The sequence below is a fragment of the Oncorhynchus mykiss genome, chromosome 9 (genome assembly GCF_057628025.1).
Source record: "Oncorhynchus mykiss isolate SJ-2025 chromosome 9, ASM5762802v1, whole genome shotgun sequence".
Classification (NCBI taxonomy): Eukaryota; Metazoa; Chordata; class Actinopteri; order Salmoniformes; family Salmonidae; genus Oncorhynchus; species Oncorhynchus mykiss.
Window position 1 is genome coordinate 71,877,232 of NC_143030.1, and position 19,597 is coordinate 71,896,828.

The 19,597-nt window shown below is 48.2% G+C and overlaps 1 protein-coding gene across 50 annotated transcripts in view; it reads right to left on the reverse strand.

The window, feature by feature from the left end:
* Nucleotides 1-425: 425 nt before the first annotated feature.
* LOC110531242 (E3 ubiquitin-protein ligase HUWE1) overlaps nt 426-19,597 on the reverse strand; it is a 91,417-nt gene continuing 72,245 nt past the window's right edge. For 37 of the 50 annotated variants that reach the window (XM_090185257.1, XM_090185246.1, XM_090185274.1 and 34 more), the window contains exons 74-86: nt 16,505-16,719; nt 15,716-15,939; nt 14,598-14,700; nt 14,146-14,295; nt 13,582-13,827; nt 13,254-13,371; nt 12,849-12,989; nt 11,614-11,901; nt 9,471-9,576; nt 8,895-9,012; nt 8,294-8,475; nt 3,098-3,288; nt 426-1,330 (exon numbers count right to left, since the gene is read on the reverse strand). In XM_090185257.1, coding sequence (XP_090041383.1) covers nt 1,228-1,330; nt 3,098-3,288; nt 8,294-8,475; nt 8,895-9,012; nt 9,471-9,576; nt 11,614-11,901; nt 12,849-12,989; nt 13,254-13,371; nt 13,582-13,827; nt 14,146-14,295; nt 14,598-14,700; nt 15,716-15,939; nt 16,505-16,719 — 2,185 coding nt within the window. In that variant the 3' untranslated portion in view covers nt 426-1,227. The remainder of the gene's footprint in view (nt 1,331-3,097; nt 3,289-8,293; nt 8,476-8,894; nt 9,013-9,470; nt 9,577-11,613; nt 11,902-12,848; nt 12,990-13,253; nt 13,372-13,581; nt 13,828-14,145; nt 14,296-14,597; nt 14,701-15,715; nt 15,940-16,504; nt 16,720-19,597) is intronic. The other 13 variants (XM_090185291.1, XM_090185290.1, XM_090185272.1 and 10 more) reach the window with 2 other exon arrangements.

A 19,597-nucleotide genomic window follows, 5' to 3' on the forward strand; every position in this document is an offset into this window, starting at 1 on the left:
ATGAAGTATGATTGGCTATATTTAGTTTCAGATGACGTATGATTGGCTATAGTTTGTTTCAAATGAAGTATGATTGGCTATAGCTTGTTTCAAATGAAGTATGATTGGCTATATTTAGTTTCAGATGACGTATGATTGGCTATAGCTTGTTTTAAATGAAGTATGATTGGCTATATTTAGTTTCAGATGAAGTATGATTGGCTATAGCTTGTCTCAGATGAAGTATGATTGGCTATAGCTGGTTTCTGATTAACTATGATTGGCTATCGCTTGTCTCAGATGAAGTATGATTGGCTATAGCTGGTTTCTGATTAACTATGATTGGCTATAGCTTGTCTCAGATGACGTATGATTGGCTATAGCTTGTTTCAGATGAAGGGTGATATAGGTTTCAATATATAATAATGTTAAGAGACAAATGGGACTCCATTTTATGCATTTATTCATGTAGTTATTTCACTCTGATTCAAAGGCTCAAGGCGGGGTCAGCAATTTAATAGCCAAAAATACTCTAGAATTTGTGGTTAATTTCATCTCCTTTCCTTTCTTGTTCTCATCATTTGTTTTCCTTCCTTAAAAATGCCACAAAACTTTGAAAAGTGCATTTCTTTGAATTTCTTCAAAACTTATTTTTTTTCCTCTCTCTTTCTCCTTCTTCCCCATAAAAATGTCACCCCCCCCTCAAGGCTTATGAGGTCACAAATTCGCAAAAAGAAACAGCCAACATTTTTTCCCCAAAGGTTTTATAACCATCCTGTTCTCACACACAACCTTCTCCTTTTTACACAGCCAGAGAAGAACAACAAAGAAAAATAAACTCCCAAACCTTTTGTACAGAGAAATCAAACTAAATGGAGAAAATGTCTTATATTAGTCCAGGTTTTTATCCTCAATACACCCTCTCAGGTTTCTGCCATTCTAATGTGGAAGGGGAGGGAGACATACCAGGCACAGGTCTGTGTCTATTGACATGAGGCTCTGTGTGTAGTAGGTAATATCAGTCAGTCAGTTAATCATACCGCGCTGCTGGTCCATCTGTTTCTTTATATGGATTAGGAACCAGTTGTATGTCTAGAGGCCATTTTTCCAGTCATCCAGTAATGTCTATGATAGTGCGAGTGTGTGTGTGACAATGTGTCTGTGTGTCATCAGCTTGAATCTGTCAGAGTATGCAAGTCTAAATTGTGTTTGTGTGTGTGTGTGTGTGTTGAGTCTGTGTGGGTAGGTCTAAGCCAGTCCGAATCCCTCGGAGCATTCCTGAATGGCCAGCAGCAGCATGTGCCTCAGCTTCTCATAGCTCTCGTAGGCTGGGAGGTCCAGCTGGTTGAAGCTACAGGAGAAGAGACAAATGGTTTGTAAGGGAATTGAGAATGGTAGCTCTTTACCAGAGTACCTGAAGTTCTATCATATCGACCTGGCTGAATGGAAACTTCAGATCTACATGCATAACTAACTACATTATTTTGATCAATCCATCAGTATTCATTAATGGTACCAGGTGTGAGCTGTGTGGCTGTATAGGTCTTTACCAGGTGTGGGCTGTGTGGCTGTATAGGTCTTTACCAGGTGTGAGCTGTGTGGCTGTATAGGTCTTTACCAGGTGTGAGCTGTATAGGTCTTTACCAGGTGTGAGCTGTGTGGCTGTATAGGTCTTTACCAGGTGTGAGCTGTGTGGCTGTATAGGTCTTTACCAGGTGTGAGCTGTGTGGCTGTATAGGTCTTTACCAGGTGTGAGCTGTGTGGCTGTATAGGTCTTTACCAGGTGTGAGCTGTGTGGCTGTATAGGTCTTTACCAGGTGTGAGCTGTGTGGCTGTATAGGTCTTTACCAGGTGTGAGCTGTGTGGCTGTATAGGTCTTTACCAGGTGTGAGCTGTGTGGCTGTATAGGTCTTTACCAGGTGTGAGCTGTGTGGCTGTATAGGTCTTTACCAGGTGTGAGCTGTGTGGCTGTATAGGTCTTTACCAGGTGTGAGCTGTGTGGCTGTATAAGTCTTTACCAGGTGTGAGCTGTGTGGCTGTATAGGTCTTTACCAGGTGTGAGCTGTATAGGTCTTTACCAGGTGTGAGCTGTATAGGTCTTTACCAGGTGTGAGCTGTGTGGCTGTATAAGTCTTTACCAGGTGTGAGCTGTGTGGCTGTATAGGTCTTTACCAGGTGTGAGCTGTATAGGTCTTTACCAGGTGTGAGCTGTGTGGCTGTATAAGTCTTTACCAGGTGTGAGCTGTGTGGCTGTATAGGTCTTTACCAGGTGTGAGCTGTATAGGTCTTTACCAGGTGTGAGCTGTATAGGTCTTTACCAGGTGTGAGCTGTGTGGCTGTATAGGTCTTTACCAGGTGTGAGCTGTATAGGTCTTTACCAGGTGTGAGCTGTGTGGTTGTATAGGTCTTTACCAGGTGTGAGCTGTATAGGTCTTTACCAGGTGTGAGCTGTGTGGCTGTATAGGTCTTTACCAGGTGTGAGCTGTGTGGCTGTATAGGTCTTTACCAGGTGTGAGCTGTGTGGCTGTATAGGTCTTTACCAGGTGCGAGCTGTGTGGCTGTATAGGTCTTTACCTGGTGCGAGCTGTGTGGCTGTATAGGTCTTTACCTGGTGCGAGCTGTGTGGCTGTATAGGTCTTTACCTGGTGCGAGCTGTGTGGCTGTATAGGTCTTTACCTGGTGCGAGCTGTGTGGCTGTATAGGTCTTTACCAGGTGTGAGCTGTGTGGCTGTATAGGTCTTTACCAGGTGTGAGCTGTGTGGCTGTATAGGTCTTTACCTGGTGCGAGCTGTGTGGCTGTATAGGTCTTTACCTGGTGCGAGCTGTGTGGCTGTATAGGTCTTTACCTGGTGCGAGCTGTGTGGCTGTATAGGTCTTTACCAGGTGTGAGCTGTGTGGCTGTATAGGTCTTTACCAGGTGTGAGCTGTGTGGCTGTATAGGTCTTTACCAGGTGTGAGCTGTGTGGCTGTATAGGTCTTTACTAGGTGCGAGCTGTGTGGCTGTATAGGTCTTTACCAGGTGTGAGCTGTGTGGCTGTATAGGTCTTTACCAGGTGTGAGCTGTGTGGCTGTATAGGTCTTTACCAGGTGTGAGCTGTGTGGTTGTATAGGTCTTTACCAGGTGTGAGCGGACGGTAGGCGGTCGGTGGAGCGGTCGTCGCGGTGGATCTGGAACTTCTGTATTCCGTTCATGCCCTCCAGCGCTGCGAAGCCCTGCAGAGGAACCTTGGACGTGCCCGTCACAAACTGCAGGAACTTGGCTCTGTCCGCCTGGTCGAAGGAACGCAGGGCCCGCCAGAACCACTGGATCTGAGGTGACGGGGAGGAACGGTCAGGGTCACAGCCTCACTACACTGACCAGTAGTACATCTATATGAATGCATATTATATAATACAACCAACAGACTATCATTTGGCATTGTGGGACATTGTTGTTCCTGGGTCGAATTCATCAGGCACCAAACAAAAGACAAGTGACTAAAAAAGGGAGGGACTACCGGATCTTGTCCAACAAAAAAAAAAAACTCATCTTTGTGGAACACACCGAGCTGGACTGGTACTTGGTGTGTCTCTCTACCTGTATGGAGCTGGACTGGTACTTGGTGTGTGTCTCTACCTGTATGGAGCTGGACTGGTACTTGGTGTGTGTCTCTACCTGTATGGAGCTGGACTGGTACTTGGTGTGTCTCTCTACCTGTATGGAGCTGGACTGGTACTTGGTGTGTCTCTCTACCTGTATGGAGCTGGACTGGTACTTGGTGTGTGTCTCTACCTGTATGGAGCTGGACTGGTACTTGGTGTGTCTCTACCTGTATGGAGCTGGACTGGTACTTGGTGTGTGTCTCTACCTGTATGGAGCTGGACTGGTACTTGGTGTGTGTCTCTCTACCTGTATGGAGTTGGACTGGTACTTGGTGTGTCTCTACCTGTATGGAGCTGGACTGGTACTTGGTGTGTGTCTCTCTACCTGTATGGAGCTGGACTGGTACTTGGTGTGTCTCTCTACCTGTATGGAGCTGGACTGGTACTTGGTGTGTGTCTCTACCTGTATGGAGCTGGACTGGTACTTGGTGTGTCTCTACCTGTATGGAGCTGGACTGGTACTTGGTGTGTGTCTCTACCTGTATGGAGCTGGACTGGTACTTGGTGTGTGTCTCTCTACCTGTATGGAGTTGGACTGGTACTTGGTGTGTGTCTCTCTACCTGTATGGAGTTGGACTGGTACTTGGTGTGTGTCTCTCTACCTGTATGGAGCTGGACTGGTACTTGGTGTGTCTCTCTACCTGTATGGAGTTGGACTGGTACTTGGTGTGTCTCTCTACCTGTATGGAGCTGGACTGGTACTTGGTGTGTCTCTCTACCTGTATGGAGCTGGACTGGTACTTGGTGTGTCTCTCTACCTGTATGGAGCTGGACTGGTACTTGGTGTGTCTCTCTACCTGTATGGAGCTGGACTGGTACTTGGTGTGTCTCTCTACCTGTATGGAGCTGGACTGGTACTTGGTGTGTGTCTCTACCTGTATGGAGCTGGACTGGTACTTGGTGTGTGTCTCTACCTGTATGGAGCTGGACTGGTACTTGGTGTGTCTCTACCTGTATGGAGCTGGACTGGTACTTGGTGTGTCTCTACCTGTATGGAGTTGGACTGGTACTTGGTGTGTCTCTACTTGTATGGAGCTGGACTGGTACTTGGTGTGTCTCTACTTGTATGGAGCTGGACTGGTACTTGGTGTGTGTCTCTACCCGTATGGAGCTGGACTGGTACTTGGTGTGTGTCTCTACCTGTATGGAGCTGGACTGGTACTTGGTGTGTGTCTCTACCTGTATGGAGCTGGACTGGTACTTGGTGTGTGTCTCTCTACCTGTATGGATCTGGACTGGTACTTGGTGTGTGTCTCTCTACCTGTATGGATCTGGACTGGTACTTGGTGTGTCTCTCTACCTGTATGGAGCTGGACTGGTACTTGGTGTGTGTCTCTCTACCTGTATGGAGCTGGACTGGTACTTGGTGTGTGTCTCTACCTGTATGGAGCTGGACTGGTACTTGGTGTGTGTCTCTCTACCTGTATGGATCTGGACTGGTACTTGGTGTGTGTCTCTCTACCTGTATGGATCTGGACTGGTACTTGGTGTGTCTCTCTACCTGTATGGAGCTGGACTGGTACTTGGTGTGTGTCTCTCTACCTGTATGGAGCTGGACTGGTACTTGGTGTGTGTCTCTACCTGTATGGAGCTGGACTGGTACTTGGTGTGTGTCTCTCTACCTGTATGGAGCTGGACTGGTACTTGGTGTGTGTCTCTCTACCTGTATGGAGCTGGACTGGTACTTGGTGTGTGTCTCTCTACCTGTATGGAGCTGGACTGGTACTTGGTGTGTGTCTCTACCTGTATGGAGCTGGACTGGTACTTGGTGTGTCTCTCTACCTGTATGGAGCTGGACTGGTACTTGGTGTGTCTCTCTACCTGTATGGAGCTGGACTGGTACTTGGTGTGTGTCTCTACCTGTATGGAGCTGGACTGGTACTTGGTGTGTCTCTCTACCTGTATGGAGCTGGACTGGTACTTGGTGTGTGTCTCTACCTGTATGGAGCTGGACTGGTACTTGGTGTGTGTCTCTACCTGTATGGAGCTGGACTGGTACTTGGTGTGTGTCTCTACCTGTATGGAGCTGGACTGGTACTTGGTGTGTCTCTACCTGTATGGAGCTGGACTGGTACTTGGTGTGTGTCTCTACCTGTATGGAGCTGGACTGGTACTTGGTGTGTGTCTCTACCTGTATGGAGCTGGACTGGTACTTGGTGTGTGTCTCTCTACCTGTATGGAGTTGGACTGGTACTTGGTGTGTGTCTCTACCTGTATGGAGCTGGACTGGTACTTGGTGTGTCTCTCTACCTGTATGGAGCTGGACTGGTACTTGGTGTGTGTCTCTACCTGTATGGAGCTGGACTGGTACTTGGTGTGTCTCTCTACCTGTATGGAGCTAGACTGGTACTTGGTGTGTGTCTCTACCTGTATGGAGCTGGACTGGTACTTGGTGTGTGTCTCTACCTGTATGGAGCTGGACTGGTACTTGGTGTGTGTCTCTACCTGTATGGAGCTGGACTGGTACTTGGTGTGTGTCTCTACCTGTATGGAGCTGGACTGGTACTTGGTGTGTCTCTCTACCTGTATGGAGCTGGACTGGTACTTGGTGTGTCTCTCTACCTGTATGGAGTTGGACTGGTACTTGGTGTGTGTCTCTCTACCTGTATGGAGTTGGACTGGTACTTGGTGTGTCTCTCTACCTGTATGGAGTTGGACTGGTACTTGGTGTGTCTCTACCTGTATGGAGTTGGACTGGTACTTGGTGTGTCTCTCTACCTGTATGGAGCTGGACTGGTACTTGGTGTGTGTCTCTCTACCTGTATGGAGCTGGACTGGTACTTGGTGTGTGTCTCTAGCTGTATGGAGCTGGACTGGTACTTGGTGTGTGTCTCTACCTGTATGGAGCTGGACTGGTACTTGGTGTGTCTCTCTACCTGTATGGAGTTGGACTGGTACTTGGTGTGTGTCTCTACCTGTATGGAGCTGGACTGGTACTTGGTGTGTGTCTCTACCTGTATGGAGCTGGACTGGTACTTGGTGTGTCTCTACCTGTATGGAGCTGGACTGGTACTTGGTGTGTCTCTACCTGTATGGAGCTGGACTGGTACTTGGTGTGTGTCTCTACCTGTATGGAGCTGGACTGGTACTTGGTGTGTGTCTCTCTACCTGTATGGAGCTGGACTGGTACTTGGTGTGTGTCTCTACCTGTATGGAGCTGGACTGGTACTTGGTGTGTGTCTCTCTACCTGTATGGAGCTGGACTGGTACTTGGTGTGTGTCTCTCTACCTGTATGGAGCTGGACTGGTACTTGGTGTGTGTCTCTACCTGTATGGAGCTGGACTGGTACTTGGTGTGTCTCTACCTGTATGGAGCTGGACTGGTACTTGGTGTGTGTCTCTCTACCTGTATGGAGCTGGACTGGTACTTGGTGTGTCTCTCTACCTGTATGGAGTTGGACTGGTACTTGGTGTGTCTCTACCTGTATGGAGCTGGACTGGTACTTGGTGTGTGTCTCTACCTGTATGGAGCTGGACTGGTACTTGGTGTGTGTCTCTCTACCTGTATGGAGCTGGACTGGTACTTGGTGTGTGTCTCTACCTGTATGGAGCTGGACTGGTACTTGGTGTGTGTCTCTCTACCTGTATGGAGCTGGACTGGTACTTGGTGTGTGTCTCTCTACCTGTATGGAGCTGGACTGGTACTTGGTGTGTCTCTCTACCTGTATGGAGCTGGACTGGTACTTGGTGTGTGTCTCTCTACCTGTATGGAGCTGGACTGGTACTTGGTGTGTGTCTCTACCTGTATGGAGCTGGACTGGTACTTGGTGTGTGTCTCTACCTGTATGGAGCTGGACTGGTACTTGGTGTGTCTCTCTACCTGTATGGAGCTGGACTGGTACTTGGTGTGTCTCTCTACCTGTATGGAGTTGGACTGGTACTTGGTGTGTCTCTACCTGTATGGAGCTGGACTGGTACTTGGTGTGTGTCTCTACCTGTATGGAGCTGGACTGGTACTTGGTGTGTGTCTCTACCTGTATGGAGTTGGACTGGTACTTGGTGTGTCTCTCTACCTGTATGGAGCTGGACTGGTACTTGGTGTGTGTCTCTACCTGTATGGAGCTGGACTGGTACTTGGTGTGTGTCTCTACCTGTATGGAGCTGGACTGGTACTTGGTGTGTGTCTCTACCTGTATGGAGCTGGACTGGTACTTGGTGTGTCTCTCTACCTGTATGGAGCTGGACTGGTACTTGGTGTGTCTCTCTACCTGTATGGAGTTGGACTGGTACTTGGTGTGTCTCTACCTGTATGGAGCTGGACTGGTACTTGGTGTGTCTCTCAACCTGTATGGAGCTGGACTGGTACTTGGTGTGTGTCTCTACCTGTATGGAGCTGGACTGGTACTTGGTGTGTGTCTCTACCTGTATGGAGCTGGACTGGTACTTGGTGTGTGTCTCTACCTGTATGGAGCTGGACTGGTACTTGGTGTGTCTCTACCTGTATGGAGCTGGACTGGTACTTGGTGTGTGTCTCTACCTGTATGGAGTTGGACTGGTACTTGGTGTGTGTCTCTACCTGTATGGAGCTGGACTGGTACTTGGTGTGTGTCTCTACCTGTATGGAGCTGGACTGGTACTTGGTGTGTGTCTCTACCTGTATGGAGCTGGACTGGTACTTGGTGTGTGTCTCAACCTGTATGGAGCTGGACTGGTACTTGGTGTGTGTCTCTACCTGTATGGAGCTGGACTGGTACTTGTGGTACTCAGTGTTGGCCTTGAGGTCGTCTATATCTATAGTGGGAAGGCCAGATATCAGCAGCTCCAGCTCCTGCTCTGTGAAGATGGAGATCAGCCTCTTGGGGATGATCTCGTAGAAACCCTCCAGGTAGGCAGACAGCTGCTTACGGATGGCACCTACAGGGGGGGGGCAGAGAGAGAGGGAGTACAGAGTTACACTTACAAGGCTACACAAGTAGTACCTCACTATGACAAGATGATTTCTGCCAAGCAACCTGTGAGAAAGAAGAAAGGTTCACATGAAACCGACTTCCCCAACTTACAGGATTCATTTCTAAAAATATACATGTATTGCAGCACACAGGTCAAAAGCGCATTACTTCATGTTTTGCAGACAGTGTTGCTGACAAAGTCTTGGTGTACATTTGACTAAGTATGCTCCTGTTATACATGGCCACCTCCAACAAGTGTATGACATGTATAATCTATATCTCTGGCTATTTGACTGAATGTTCACAAATGTATTATGCCAATTAAATATGTACTTTTAAAGGCTGGGTTTCTAAGATAGATGTGATTGATGTGTCTGGTCTCACCAGTCATCTTCATCTGACAAACCAGGTGGACGTACTCCTTCTTGTTCTCCTCGGTGACAATGATGTTGCCTCCGTTAGGCTTCAGGTCACGTACCTCACACACACCAAACTCCTGAACCTGAGCAAGAGGAGGATAGAGACACAAGAGAGAGCGAGGGACACGAGAGAGAGGGAGAGAGAGAGGGAGGGACATGAGAGAGAGACACGAGAGAGAGGGAATGGAGGGACGTGAGAGAGAGCGAGAAGGGGATAGAGGGACGCGAGAGAGAGGATAGGGAGACAGAGACATGAGAGAGAGACAGAGAGAGAGAGGAAGGAAGATGGAGGGACATGAAAGAGGCAAGCGGGAGGGGGTGGAGGGATGGAGACAGTTCAGCAGTGCTTCCACAGAATGTAATAGTATGTGTGAGGTCACATGCTATAGAGAAATGTAACTAACATGATTTATCCAATGTTGGGCCAAGGGCTGTTAGTGATCATTTAGGTCACATTCTCTATACCCATCCTGAGACAATGGCCTGTATAATTAGCAGTTTTGTGAGTTTGGTTGATGTAAAAGACAGAGAAAGGAAGTACCTCAGTGCTGAATGTCAGCTCATAGCCCAGAGTAGACACATTATTCTCCAGCAGGTAGACCAGACCCTGGAAGAACGGGTAGTCCTCACTCTCCATGTCTGTGTACCTGACGACACAACACACACGCTCAATCAACTACTGCACGGTGACACTCCACAGTTAACACACATCTCTACATACGTACATCTCCATGATCTCAACACCGTTTGCCCTCATGTATGGAACTGGAAATGGAATGTTAAGTAGTGTGTGTGTGTTACCTGACACTCTTGCCCAGGATGTGCTTGTAGAAGCTGTGTGTGAAGTAGTGTGTGTGTGTGTGTTACCTGACACTCTTGCCCAGGATGTGCTTGTAGAAGCTGCGTGTGAAGTAGTGTGTGTTACCTGACACACTTGCCCAGGATGTGCTTGTAGAAGCTGTGTGTGAAGTAGTGTGTGTTACCTGACACTCTTGCCCAGGATGTGCTTGTAGAAGCTGTGTGTGAAGTAGTGTGTGTTACCTGACACACTTGCCCAGGATGTGCTTGTAGAAGCTGTGTGTGAAGTAGTGTGTGTGTGTGTGTGTTACCTGACACTCTTGCCCAGGATGTGCTTGTAGAAGCTGTGTGTGAAGTAGTGTGTGTGTGTGTGTTACCTGACACTCTTGCCCAGGATGTGCTTGTAGAAGCTGTGTGTGAAGTAGTGTGTGTGTGTTACCTGACACTCTTGCCCAGGATGTGCTTGTAGAAGCTGTGTGTGAAGTAGTGTGTGTTACCTGACACTCTTGCCCAGGATGTGCTTGTAGAAGCTGCGTGTGAAGTAGTGTGTGTTACCTGACACACTTGCCCAGGATGTGCTTGTAGAAGCTGTGTGTGAAGTAGTGTGTGTTACCTGACACTCTTGCCCAGGATGTGCTTGTAGAAGCTGTGTGTGAAGTAGTGTGTGTTACCTGACACACTTGCCCAGGATGTGCTTGTAGAAGCTGTGTGTGAAGTAGTAGTGTGTGTGTGTGTGTTACCTGACACTCTTGCCCAGGATGTGCTTGTAGAAGCTGCGTGTGAAGTAGTGTGTGTTACCTGACACACTTGCCCAGGATGTGCTTGTAGAAGCTGTGTGTGAAGTAGTGTGTGTGTGTTACCTGACACTCTTGCCCAGGATGTGCTTGTAGAAGCTGCGTGTGAAGTAGTGTGTGTTACCTGACACTCTTGCCCAGGATGTGCTTGTAGAAGCTGTGTGTGAAGTAGTGTGTGTGTGTTACCTGACACTCTTGCCCAGGATGTGCTTGTAGAAGCTGTGTGTGAAGTAGTGTGTGTTACCTGACACACTTGCCCAGGATGTGCTTGTAGAAGCTGTGTGTGAAGTAGTGTGTGTGTGTTACCTGACACTCTTGCCCAGGATGTGCTTGTAGAAGCTGTGTGTGAAGTAGTGTGTGTTACCTGACACTCTTGCCCAGGATGTGCTTGTAGAAGCTGTGTGTGAAGTAGTGTGTGTTACCTGACACACTTGCCCAGGATGTGCTTGTAGAAGCTGTGTGTGAAGTAGTGTGTGTGTGTTACCTGACACTCTTGCCCAGGATGTGCTTGTAGAAGCTGTGTGTGAAGTAGTAGTGTGTGTGTGTGTGTTACCTGACACTCTTGCCCAGGATGTGCTTGTAGAAGCTGCGTGTGAAGTAGTGTGTGTGTGTTACCTGACACTCTTGCCCAGGATGTGCATGTAGAAGCTGTGTGTGAAGTAGTAGTGTGTGTGTGTGTGTTACCTGACACTCTTGCCCAGGATGTGCTTGTAGAAGCTGTGTGTGAAGTAGTGTGTGTTACCTGACACTCTTGCCCAGGATGTGCATGTAGAAGCTGTGTGTGAAGTAGTGTGTGTGTGTTACCTGACACTCTTGCCCAGGATGTGCATGTAGAAGCTGTGTGTGAAGTAGTGTGTGTTACCTGACACTCTTGCCCAGGATGTGCTTGTAGAAGCTGTGTGTGAAGTAGTGTGTGTGTGTTACCTGACACTCTTGCCCAGGATGTGCTTGTAGAAGCTGTGTGTGTGTTACCTGACACTCTTGCCCAGGATGTGCTTGTAGAAGCTGTGTGTGAAGTAGTGTGTGTGTGTTACCTGACACTCTTGCCCAGGATGTGCTTGTAGAAGCTGTGTGTGAAGTAGTGTGTGTTACCTGACACTCTTGCCCAGGATGTGCTTGTAGAAGCTGCGTGTGAAGTAGCACTCCAGCAGTCGGTTGTCGTAGACGGCTTTGGCCACCACGCGACCTACGAACTTGAAGTAGCTGAGGTGGTTTGGGTTGCAGTGGGACGAGGGGTTAATGGTGTAGGTGACCCTGTCGCCGGGCGAGGTGCGGAACAGGGCGTACATGGCGTTAAACATCTCCCTGGAGATGATCATGTACCACTCTCTCAGCAGACCTCCTGCATCCTGACCCTCCTCCCCTTCAAACACTATGTACCTGGTGGGGGGGAAAGGAGATGTACGAGGTCAGTGCACTTCACTGTCATTCTGTCAATAGTCACAACACAGGGACATAAATAATACAAAAAGACAGAAGCAATCCAGATAAATAGAGACAGAAACCCCGACAGACAGAGAAACCCTGAGAGAGAACCCCTGAGAGAGAAACCCTGAGAGAGAACCCCTGAGAGAGAACCCCTGAGAGAGAACCCCTGAGAGAGAACCCCAACGAGAGAGAGAGAGAGAACCCCAACGAGAGAGAGAGAACCCCAACGAGAGAGAGAGAACCCCAAAGAGAGAGAGAGAACCCCAAAGAGAGAGAGAGAACCCCAAAGAGAGAGAGAGAACCCCAAAGAGAGAGAGAGAACCCCAAAGAGAGAGAGAGAACCCCAAAGAGAGAGAGAGAACCCCAAAGAGAGAGAGAGAACCCCAAAGAGAAAGAGAACCCCAAAGAGAGAGAGAACCCCAAAGAGAGAGAGAACCCCAAAGAGAGAGAGAACCCCAGAGAGAGAGAACCCCAGAGAGAGAACCCCAGAGAGAGAGAACCCCAGAGAGAGAGAACCCCAGAGAGAGAGAACCCCAGAGAGAGAGAACCCCAGAGAGAGAGAACCCCAGAGAGAGAGAACCCCAGAGAGAGAGAACCCCAGAGAGAGAACCCCAAAGAGAGAGAGAACCCCAGAGAGAGAACCCCAAAGAGAGAGAGAGAGACAGAACCCCTAAGAGACAGAACCCCTAAGAGACAGAACCCCTAAGAGACAGAACCCCTAAGAGACAGAACCCCTAAGAGACAGAACCCCTAAGAGACAGAACCCCTAAGAGACAGAAACCCTAAGAGACAGAAACCCTAAGAGACAGAAACCCTAAGAGACAGGAACCCCTGAGAGACAGGAACCCCTAAGAGACAGGAACCCCTAAGAGACAGAGAGAGAAATCAGAGTCTCTTACAGCCTGTTCTTCATGTCCTCGGGACTCTTGCGGTGCAGCTCTCTGTAGGAGTCTTCAAACACGTGATCTCTCCTGACGTGGACAGCCATATCCTCCTTCCTCAGACCCTCATCCAGACGCTCCAGCTCCTGACGGAAGTACCTGGGGAGAGGGAGGGGGTCAATAATATTTTAAAAAGCTCAAATATTATCATGAAAGAGGCACACTTCCATTCAAAGGACCAGTGTTTGACCTGGAGAGAGATCAGGGTTGTTCATTAGGGCGAGCAAGCAAAAACACGTTTTAAACTGAAAACTAAATGAGTATCCAGGGTGTCTCGGGTGTCTCTGTTTTAATCAGTTTTCCTCCATTAGGTGACTAATGAACACAACCAAGATGATGCCCCATAAGAAAATCCTTCCTTACTTCCTCTTGACGTCAAAATCGAGGATGCGGATGTAGTCAACCAGCACAGCGAAGGGTCCGTCGGCCAGGTGGGTGGTGGACTGGCGCAGAATCTGGTTAAGCACTGTACGGTGAGTCTCTGTAGGGGGGAGGGAGGGAGAGAATGGAAGAGAGACAAAAACCTACAGTGCAACTAACACACGTGGGCTTTCTAAAATGATCCAGGCTGAATCTCTGTATTATTTCTAGACTCCTCACTTCCTGTGATTTAAGTGACTGGCAAAGATAGAGAACGCAAGGAAAATACTGCATACCCTGCTATACCCTCCTCCCTAGTCCCAGAACTCACCAGCGAAGCGGAGGAACTTCTGTGTGTCAGGAGGCAGGTTGGAGGAGATGTGCATGGAGGAGGGTTCTCTAGAGAAGAAGGGGTCCAGAGAGGAGGGGGTGGCGGGTGTGAGGGGTGCGGGGGACAGTGGGGGAGGCTCGTCTTTGATGTGGGACAGCTGGCTCTCCCTGGTGTCTCTGACAGGGGGCTTGCTCTCCCTCTCTGTGGCATGGACCAGGAAGAAGGCCTCTACCGCCGGCTGAAGGACTGAGGGAGAGGCGAGATGTGAGCAGACTACGTCATCACTCCTGTGAAAAAAGGCTTTTATCCAAGGTGGTGTTCAGTAAGAACAAAACATTCCATTTCCAAACGTTTCCTGTTCCGTATGGCCTGAGGGTTGACCATGTTTCACTGCATGACTGCAAAATCAATGACCACTACTTTTGACACATTCAGGACATTGGTTTTCCAATGGAGGTTCTACGACAGATAGTGCTAACACTTAGTATACAGATGTCACGCTCAGGAAAATCTCAGGGCCCTAGTTTTACCCATGTGAGATTCAATATTGTAAACCTAACGTACCCAGAACAGCGTGTTGATCATGTGACTCCTCCAGTTCCTTCAGGCACTCCCCGAGCATGTCCCACAACTCATCCAATAGCAGCTGCTCGCTCAGCAGGGGAAGGTCCGGGAGACGCTCCTCTGTCTCTGATTGGCTGTTGCCTTCTTCATCTGCACAAGAGCAGGAAATATCAAACACAATAATGTTAGAATCACTATGCCAAGACAAGTGCTCCCTAACGCATGGTACTTCTGCTGTGGTTTGAGTGGCTCTGGTCATGTTCAAGGTTGTCTTTCTTTGCAGTCACACTGCTCTCAGAACTTGGCTATTTCATACAAACGTGGTTCCTGAAACACCTTTTTAGGTGTTGTGAAATCTGATCTGCACAGCGTGACTGCAATAAAGATGAGCTGGAACCTGTGTTGTGGTAGCTGAGGACTGTAGTGGTTATTGTGGTGGAGGCCTGTCTAACCCAGGGGTGCAGGGTCCTGCTCCAGGGGAGAGGGCTGGTCTACATCCATGGGAGAATCATCCCTCTGGACTGCCTGGGGCTCAGACACTGACCCCACCTCTGACTGGAGAGAGGAACGGAGGGAGGGCAAAAAGAGAGGAGAAAGAGTGAGAATCAGAGCGAACAAGAGAGACAAGAGGGAAAAAGAAAGAGGGAAATAGAGAGGGTGGGCGAGAGAAAGAACAAAAGAAAGAAAAATGTGATTAATTCAACACAAGGCTGACAGTTTTCCAGTAAACCAGAAAACCAGTGGGGCATGCTGATGCACCATGACAGGCTACAGACAGACACAGACAGAGGGGGACTGGGAGGGAGGGGGCAAAAGCATGAAGCCATGACAGCCAGCCAATACACACATCCTCAATTCACATCATACAGTAGAGAGAAGCCAGCACATCCATTCTAGACCTGGGTTCAAATACTATTTGAAATCTTCCAAATACTTTGAGGGTCTGCTCTAGCCTGCCTGGAGTTCCAGGTTCTCTTTTGGGGGGGGGGGGGGAGCTCAAGATTTTAGGACTATTCTATTGGTCCAATAAGCCAGGAAAGCTCAGCCAAGCTTAGATATAGTATATAAAATGATTTTTAATAGTATTTAAACAGGTCGTCAGAATGCAGTGGATCGTCTGTCTGTTTTCAGCTACTGTCATGCATCATGGATGTTAGGCTGTACTGTAGGCTGATTGTAAATGCAATGACGATGTCAATAGTACTGTCAGCTCACATGCCCGTAGAGTAAGTTCAATATGCATGGAAATGTCAACGATAGCAGTGTGTGAGTGTATGGTCAATAAGCATGTCATCAGACCGTGGTTAAAATAGTCTTCATTTCTTTCAAATACTTCAGCTACACTTGATTGAGCTTGCCTGATACAATGGCACCAATAAGTTCCAGAAGTGCAACAAAAAAAATGGCCTATTTGAAGCCAGGTCTTCAGAATGAGCATGTGGTCGGTATGAGTCATGTAGTCAACAGCAATAATGCGTGAGCGTATGGATCAATATGCACGTTTGTGTTTAGTCAAGTTTGCTCAATAGTAGCAGTATTCTGTCAGTGCGATGCGGCCCATCATGCTAACCGTGGCAGCGCTCGCCGTGCCGGGGGCAGCTGCGGGGGCATGAGGGGCGGCCACAGAGGATCCGGAGGTGGTGACGGCAGCGACAGAGGCGGAGGGCGGGGGGGCCTGCTGCAGACGGCGTGCCCGCTGCCCCTCTCTCACCATCTGAATGATGGCATCAGCCTCGGCTTCTAGCTGACGGACTGCCGCCTGGATGCTGCTGGCGGAGCCCAGACTGGTAGAGCCTGGACACACAGGAGAGACCAGTTACAGAACACCCAGACTGGTAGAGCCTGGACACACAGGAGAGACCAGTTACAGAACACCCAGACTGGTAGAGCCTGGACACACAGGAGAGACCAGTTACAGAACACCCAGACTGGTAGAGCCTGGACACACAGGAGAGACCAGTTACAGAACACCCAGACTGGTAGAGCCTGGACACACAGAAGAGACCAGTTACAGAACACCCAGACTGGTAGAGCCTGGACACACAGGAGACCAGTTACAGAACACCCAGACTGGTAGAGCCTGGACACACAGGAGAGACCAGTTACAGAACACCCAGAGCAGAGATGTGATCCAGACAACATAGAAAGTCTAAAATAGAAACGCCGTCATTCCTGATAATTAGCGAAATCCCATCCCTGTCAGAGAAGGCTCTCAACCGCTCTCGTCTTCCTGGTCATATTAACCAGCTCATAAAAACAGTTTTGTTCCAGTTCATCTCTTTAAAAGATCAGGCTGAAGACATTACTATGACTGATTTTGCCCTCTCTGTGTAATGTGTAAGTAGTGCACACGTCTCACCAAGTCGCCCGGTCTGCTTGGCCTTCTTGTTGGCGCGGCGCGTGTCCTCACGGAGCTGGATGATGACCTGCAGGACCCGCAGGAAGAACTTCTGGGTGGACGTCTTTGAGGTCAGGGAAGACATGCAGGGCAGCTGCAGCTCCCGTCCGCCCAGCGTACGCTTCTGGGCAGCCACAATCACCACGCTCTCAGAGCCGTCGAACCTGCGCCCCCGTCAGCACGCGAGGACGGGCGACAAGGCAAAGTACTGTTATTATACAGAAACGGAGTGGCAGTAGAGCAGTATAGACAAACGCATACAGACACACCAAGGAAAAAGCTGTGGCCTAAATGATCAGACACTGACAGATGGTTGACTATAAACTTTGAAAATCACAACCATGTTAAAATAAAAATGTTATCCATTTCAAGCCTTAAACTGTGGGTCTCTCTAATCTCCCAGACGCATCTATTTAAAGTGTCATATTTAGCTAAATCTGAATAGGTCAAGTTGGCACTAGGAGAGAACCACCGATGACTATTCATTACTATGACACTATCATCAGAGAGACGTGTACAGGGATGACTGAGGTGCCCAAAGTAAACTACCTGCTACTCAGGCCCAAAAGCTAGGACATGCATATGCATGGAACTATTGGATAGAAAACACTCTAAAGCTTCTAAAACGGTTAAAATTATGTCTGTGAGTATAACAGAACTGATTTGGCAGGCAAAAACCCGAGGACACATTGTTTTTCTGTTGACCTGCCAGCCAATTCAAAGGTTAAGCTATTGAAAACAAAGACGTCCCCCTCCAAAATTGCAGTTCCTATGGCTTCCACGAGATGTCAACAGTCTTTATACATGGTTTCAGGCTTGTTTTTAGAAAAACCAACGAGGAAAAGTTGTTTATCCTCAGGGAGCTCTATGGCAAAGCTAGTCTCATTGCGCGGGTGACCGAGGAAGCGCGCTGCGTTCTTTTCCTTTCCTATTGAAAATAGTATTTCATACGGAGCGAACTATCTTTAGTTTAGATATTAGAGTACCTAATAATGAATTAGAAACATTGTTTGGACAAACTTTACTGGTAACTTTTGGACCTCCTATGTCTGCATTCTGAACGGGTGGATTACTGAAATCAATGACGCCTACTAAACGGACTATTTGGGACATAAAGGAGTTTATCGAACAAAACGACCATTCATTGTGTTCCTGGGAGCTTTTGCACAGTACTGAGACATCGTCATTTCACAACTTGCAGACTTGTTTATGTGTTGCTGTGCATTTGGTTGCCAACCTTACTTTGCTACCTGACAACTTTACGGTTTTTACTTTTAGTTTTTCCCTCACTCAACTTTTTTTTCATTCAACTTTTTCACTCCGGACGCTTTATCCGGACAAGGTTCGTCAGGACTTCCAACAGCTGAAGCTAAGTAGTAACATTAACATGATGCCTTCTAATTGCAGTTGCTGTACTCATAATATACAGGAGAACGATCGCCTTACGGCGAGGATAGCTGAGCTGCCAGCCCAGCTTCAGACGCAATCGCTAGGGAAGGGTAATTTAAGTGTAGGAAAGGATGAAACAGCGTCTGTGCCACCAGTAAGTACAGATAGTAACGTTAGTACAAATCCCCTCGCACGGTCCCCACAGCCAGACAACTTTCTCATGGCTTCTGGAGGGAAATGCTGTAGGAATGATCAACCGGTGTCGCTCATTCAGCCGGTTTTCCCCATTAAGCAGCAAGTCGGAGTCTGAGGCCTAGCCTTCTCTGGTCTCAACTCCTCCCGTTACGGGGTCTGAGATGCCGAAGCTTCCCACCATTAGCTCTGACAAATTGAAAACCCTAGTCATTGGCGACTCCATCACCTGCAGTATTAGACTTAAAACGAATCATCCAGCGATCATACACGGTTTTCCAGGGGGCAGGGCTACTGACGTCAAGGCTAACTTGAAGATGGTGCTGGCTAAAGCTAAAACAGGCGAGTGTAGAGGGTATTGAGATATTGTTATCCACGTCGGCAACAACGATGTTAGGATGGAACAGTCAGAGATCACCAAGCGCAACATAGCTTCAGAATGTAAATCAGCTAGAAAGATGTAAATCAGCTAGAAAGATGTGTTGGCATCGAGTAATTGTCTCTGGGCCCCTCCCAGTTAGGGGGAGTGATGAGCTCGACAGCAGAGTCTCACAACTCAATCGCTGGTTGAACTGTTTTCTGCCCCTCCCAAAAGATAGAATTTGTCAATAATTGGCCTTCTTTCTGGGACTCAACCACAAACAGGACCAAGCCTGGCCTGCTGAGGAGTGACGGACTCCATCCTAGCTGGAGGGGTGCTCTCATCTTATCTACCAACATAGACAGGGCTCTAACTCCTCTAGCCCCACAATGAAATAGGGTGCAGGCCAGGAAGCAGGCTGTTATCCAGCCACTAGCACAGTCGGTGTAGTCAGCTCAGCTATCCCCATTGAGACTGTCTGTGCCTCTACCTAGGTTGGGCAAAACTAAACATGGCGGTGTTCACCTCAGCAATCTCACTAGAATAAATACCTCCTCCATTCCTATTATTGAAAGAGATCGTGATACCTCATCTCAAAATAGGGCTACTTAATGTTAGATCCCTCACTTCAAGGGCAGTTATAGTCAATGAACTAATCACTGATCATAATCTTGATGTGATTGGCCTGACAAACATGGCTTAAGCCTGATGAATTTACTGTGTTAAATGAGGCCTCCTGGTTACACTAGTGACCATATCCCCCGTGCATCCCGCAAAGGCAGAGGTGTTGCTAATATTTATGATAGCAAATTAAATTTTACAAAAAAAAACAAAAAAAAAACATTTGTCTTTTGACCTTCTAGTCGTGAAATCTATGCAGCCTACTCAATCACTTTGTATAGCTACTGTTTACAGGCCTCCTGGGCCATATACAGCATTCCTCACTGAGCTCCCTGAATTCCTATCGGACCTTGTAATCATAGCACATAATATTCTAATTTTTGTATTTTAATATTCACATGGAAAAGTCCACAGACCCACTCCAAAAGGCTTTCGGAGCCATCATCGACTCAGCGTGTTTTGTCCAACATGTCCCTGGACCTACTCACTGT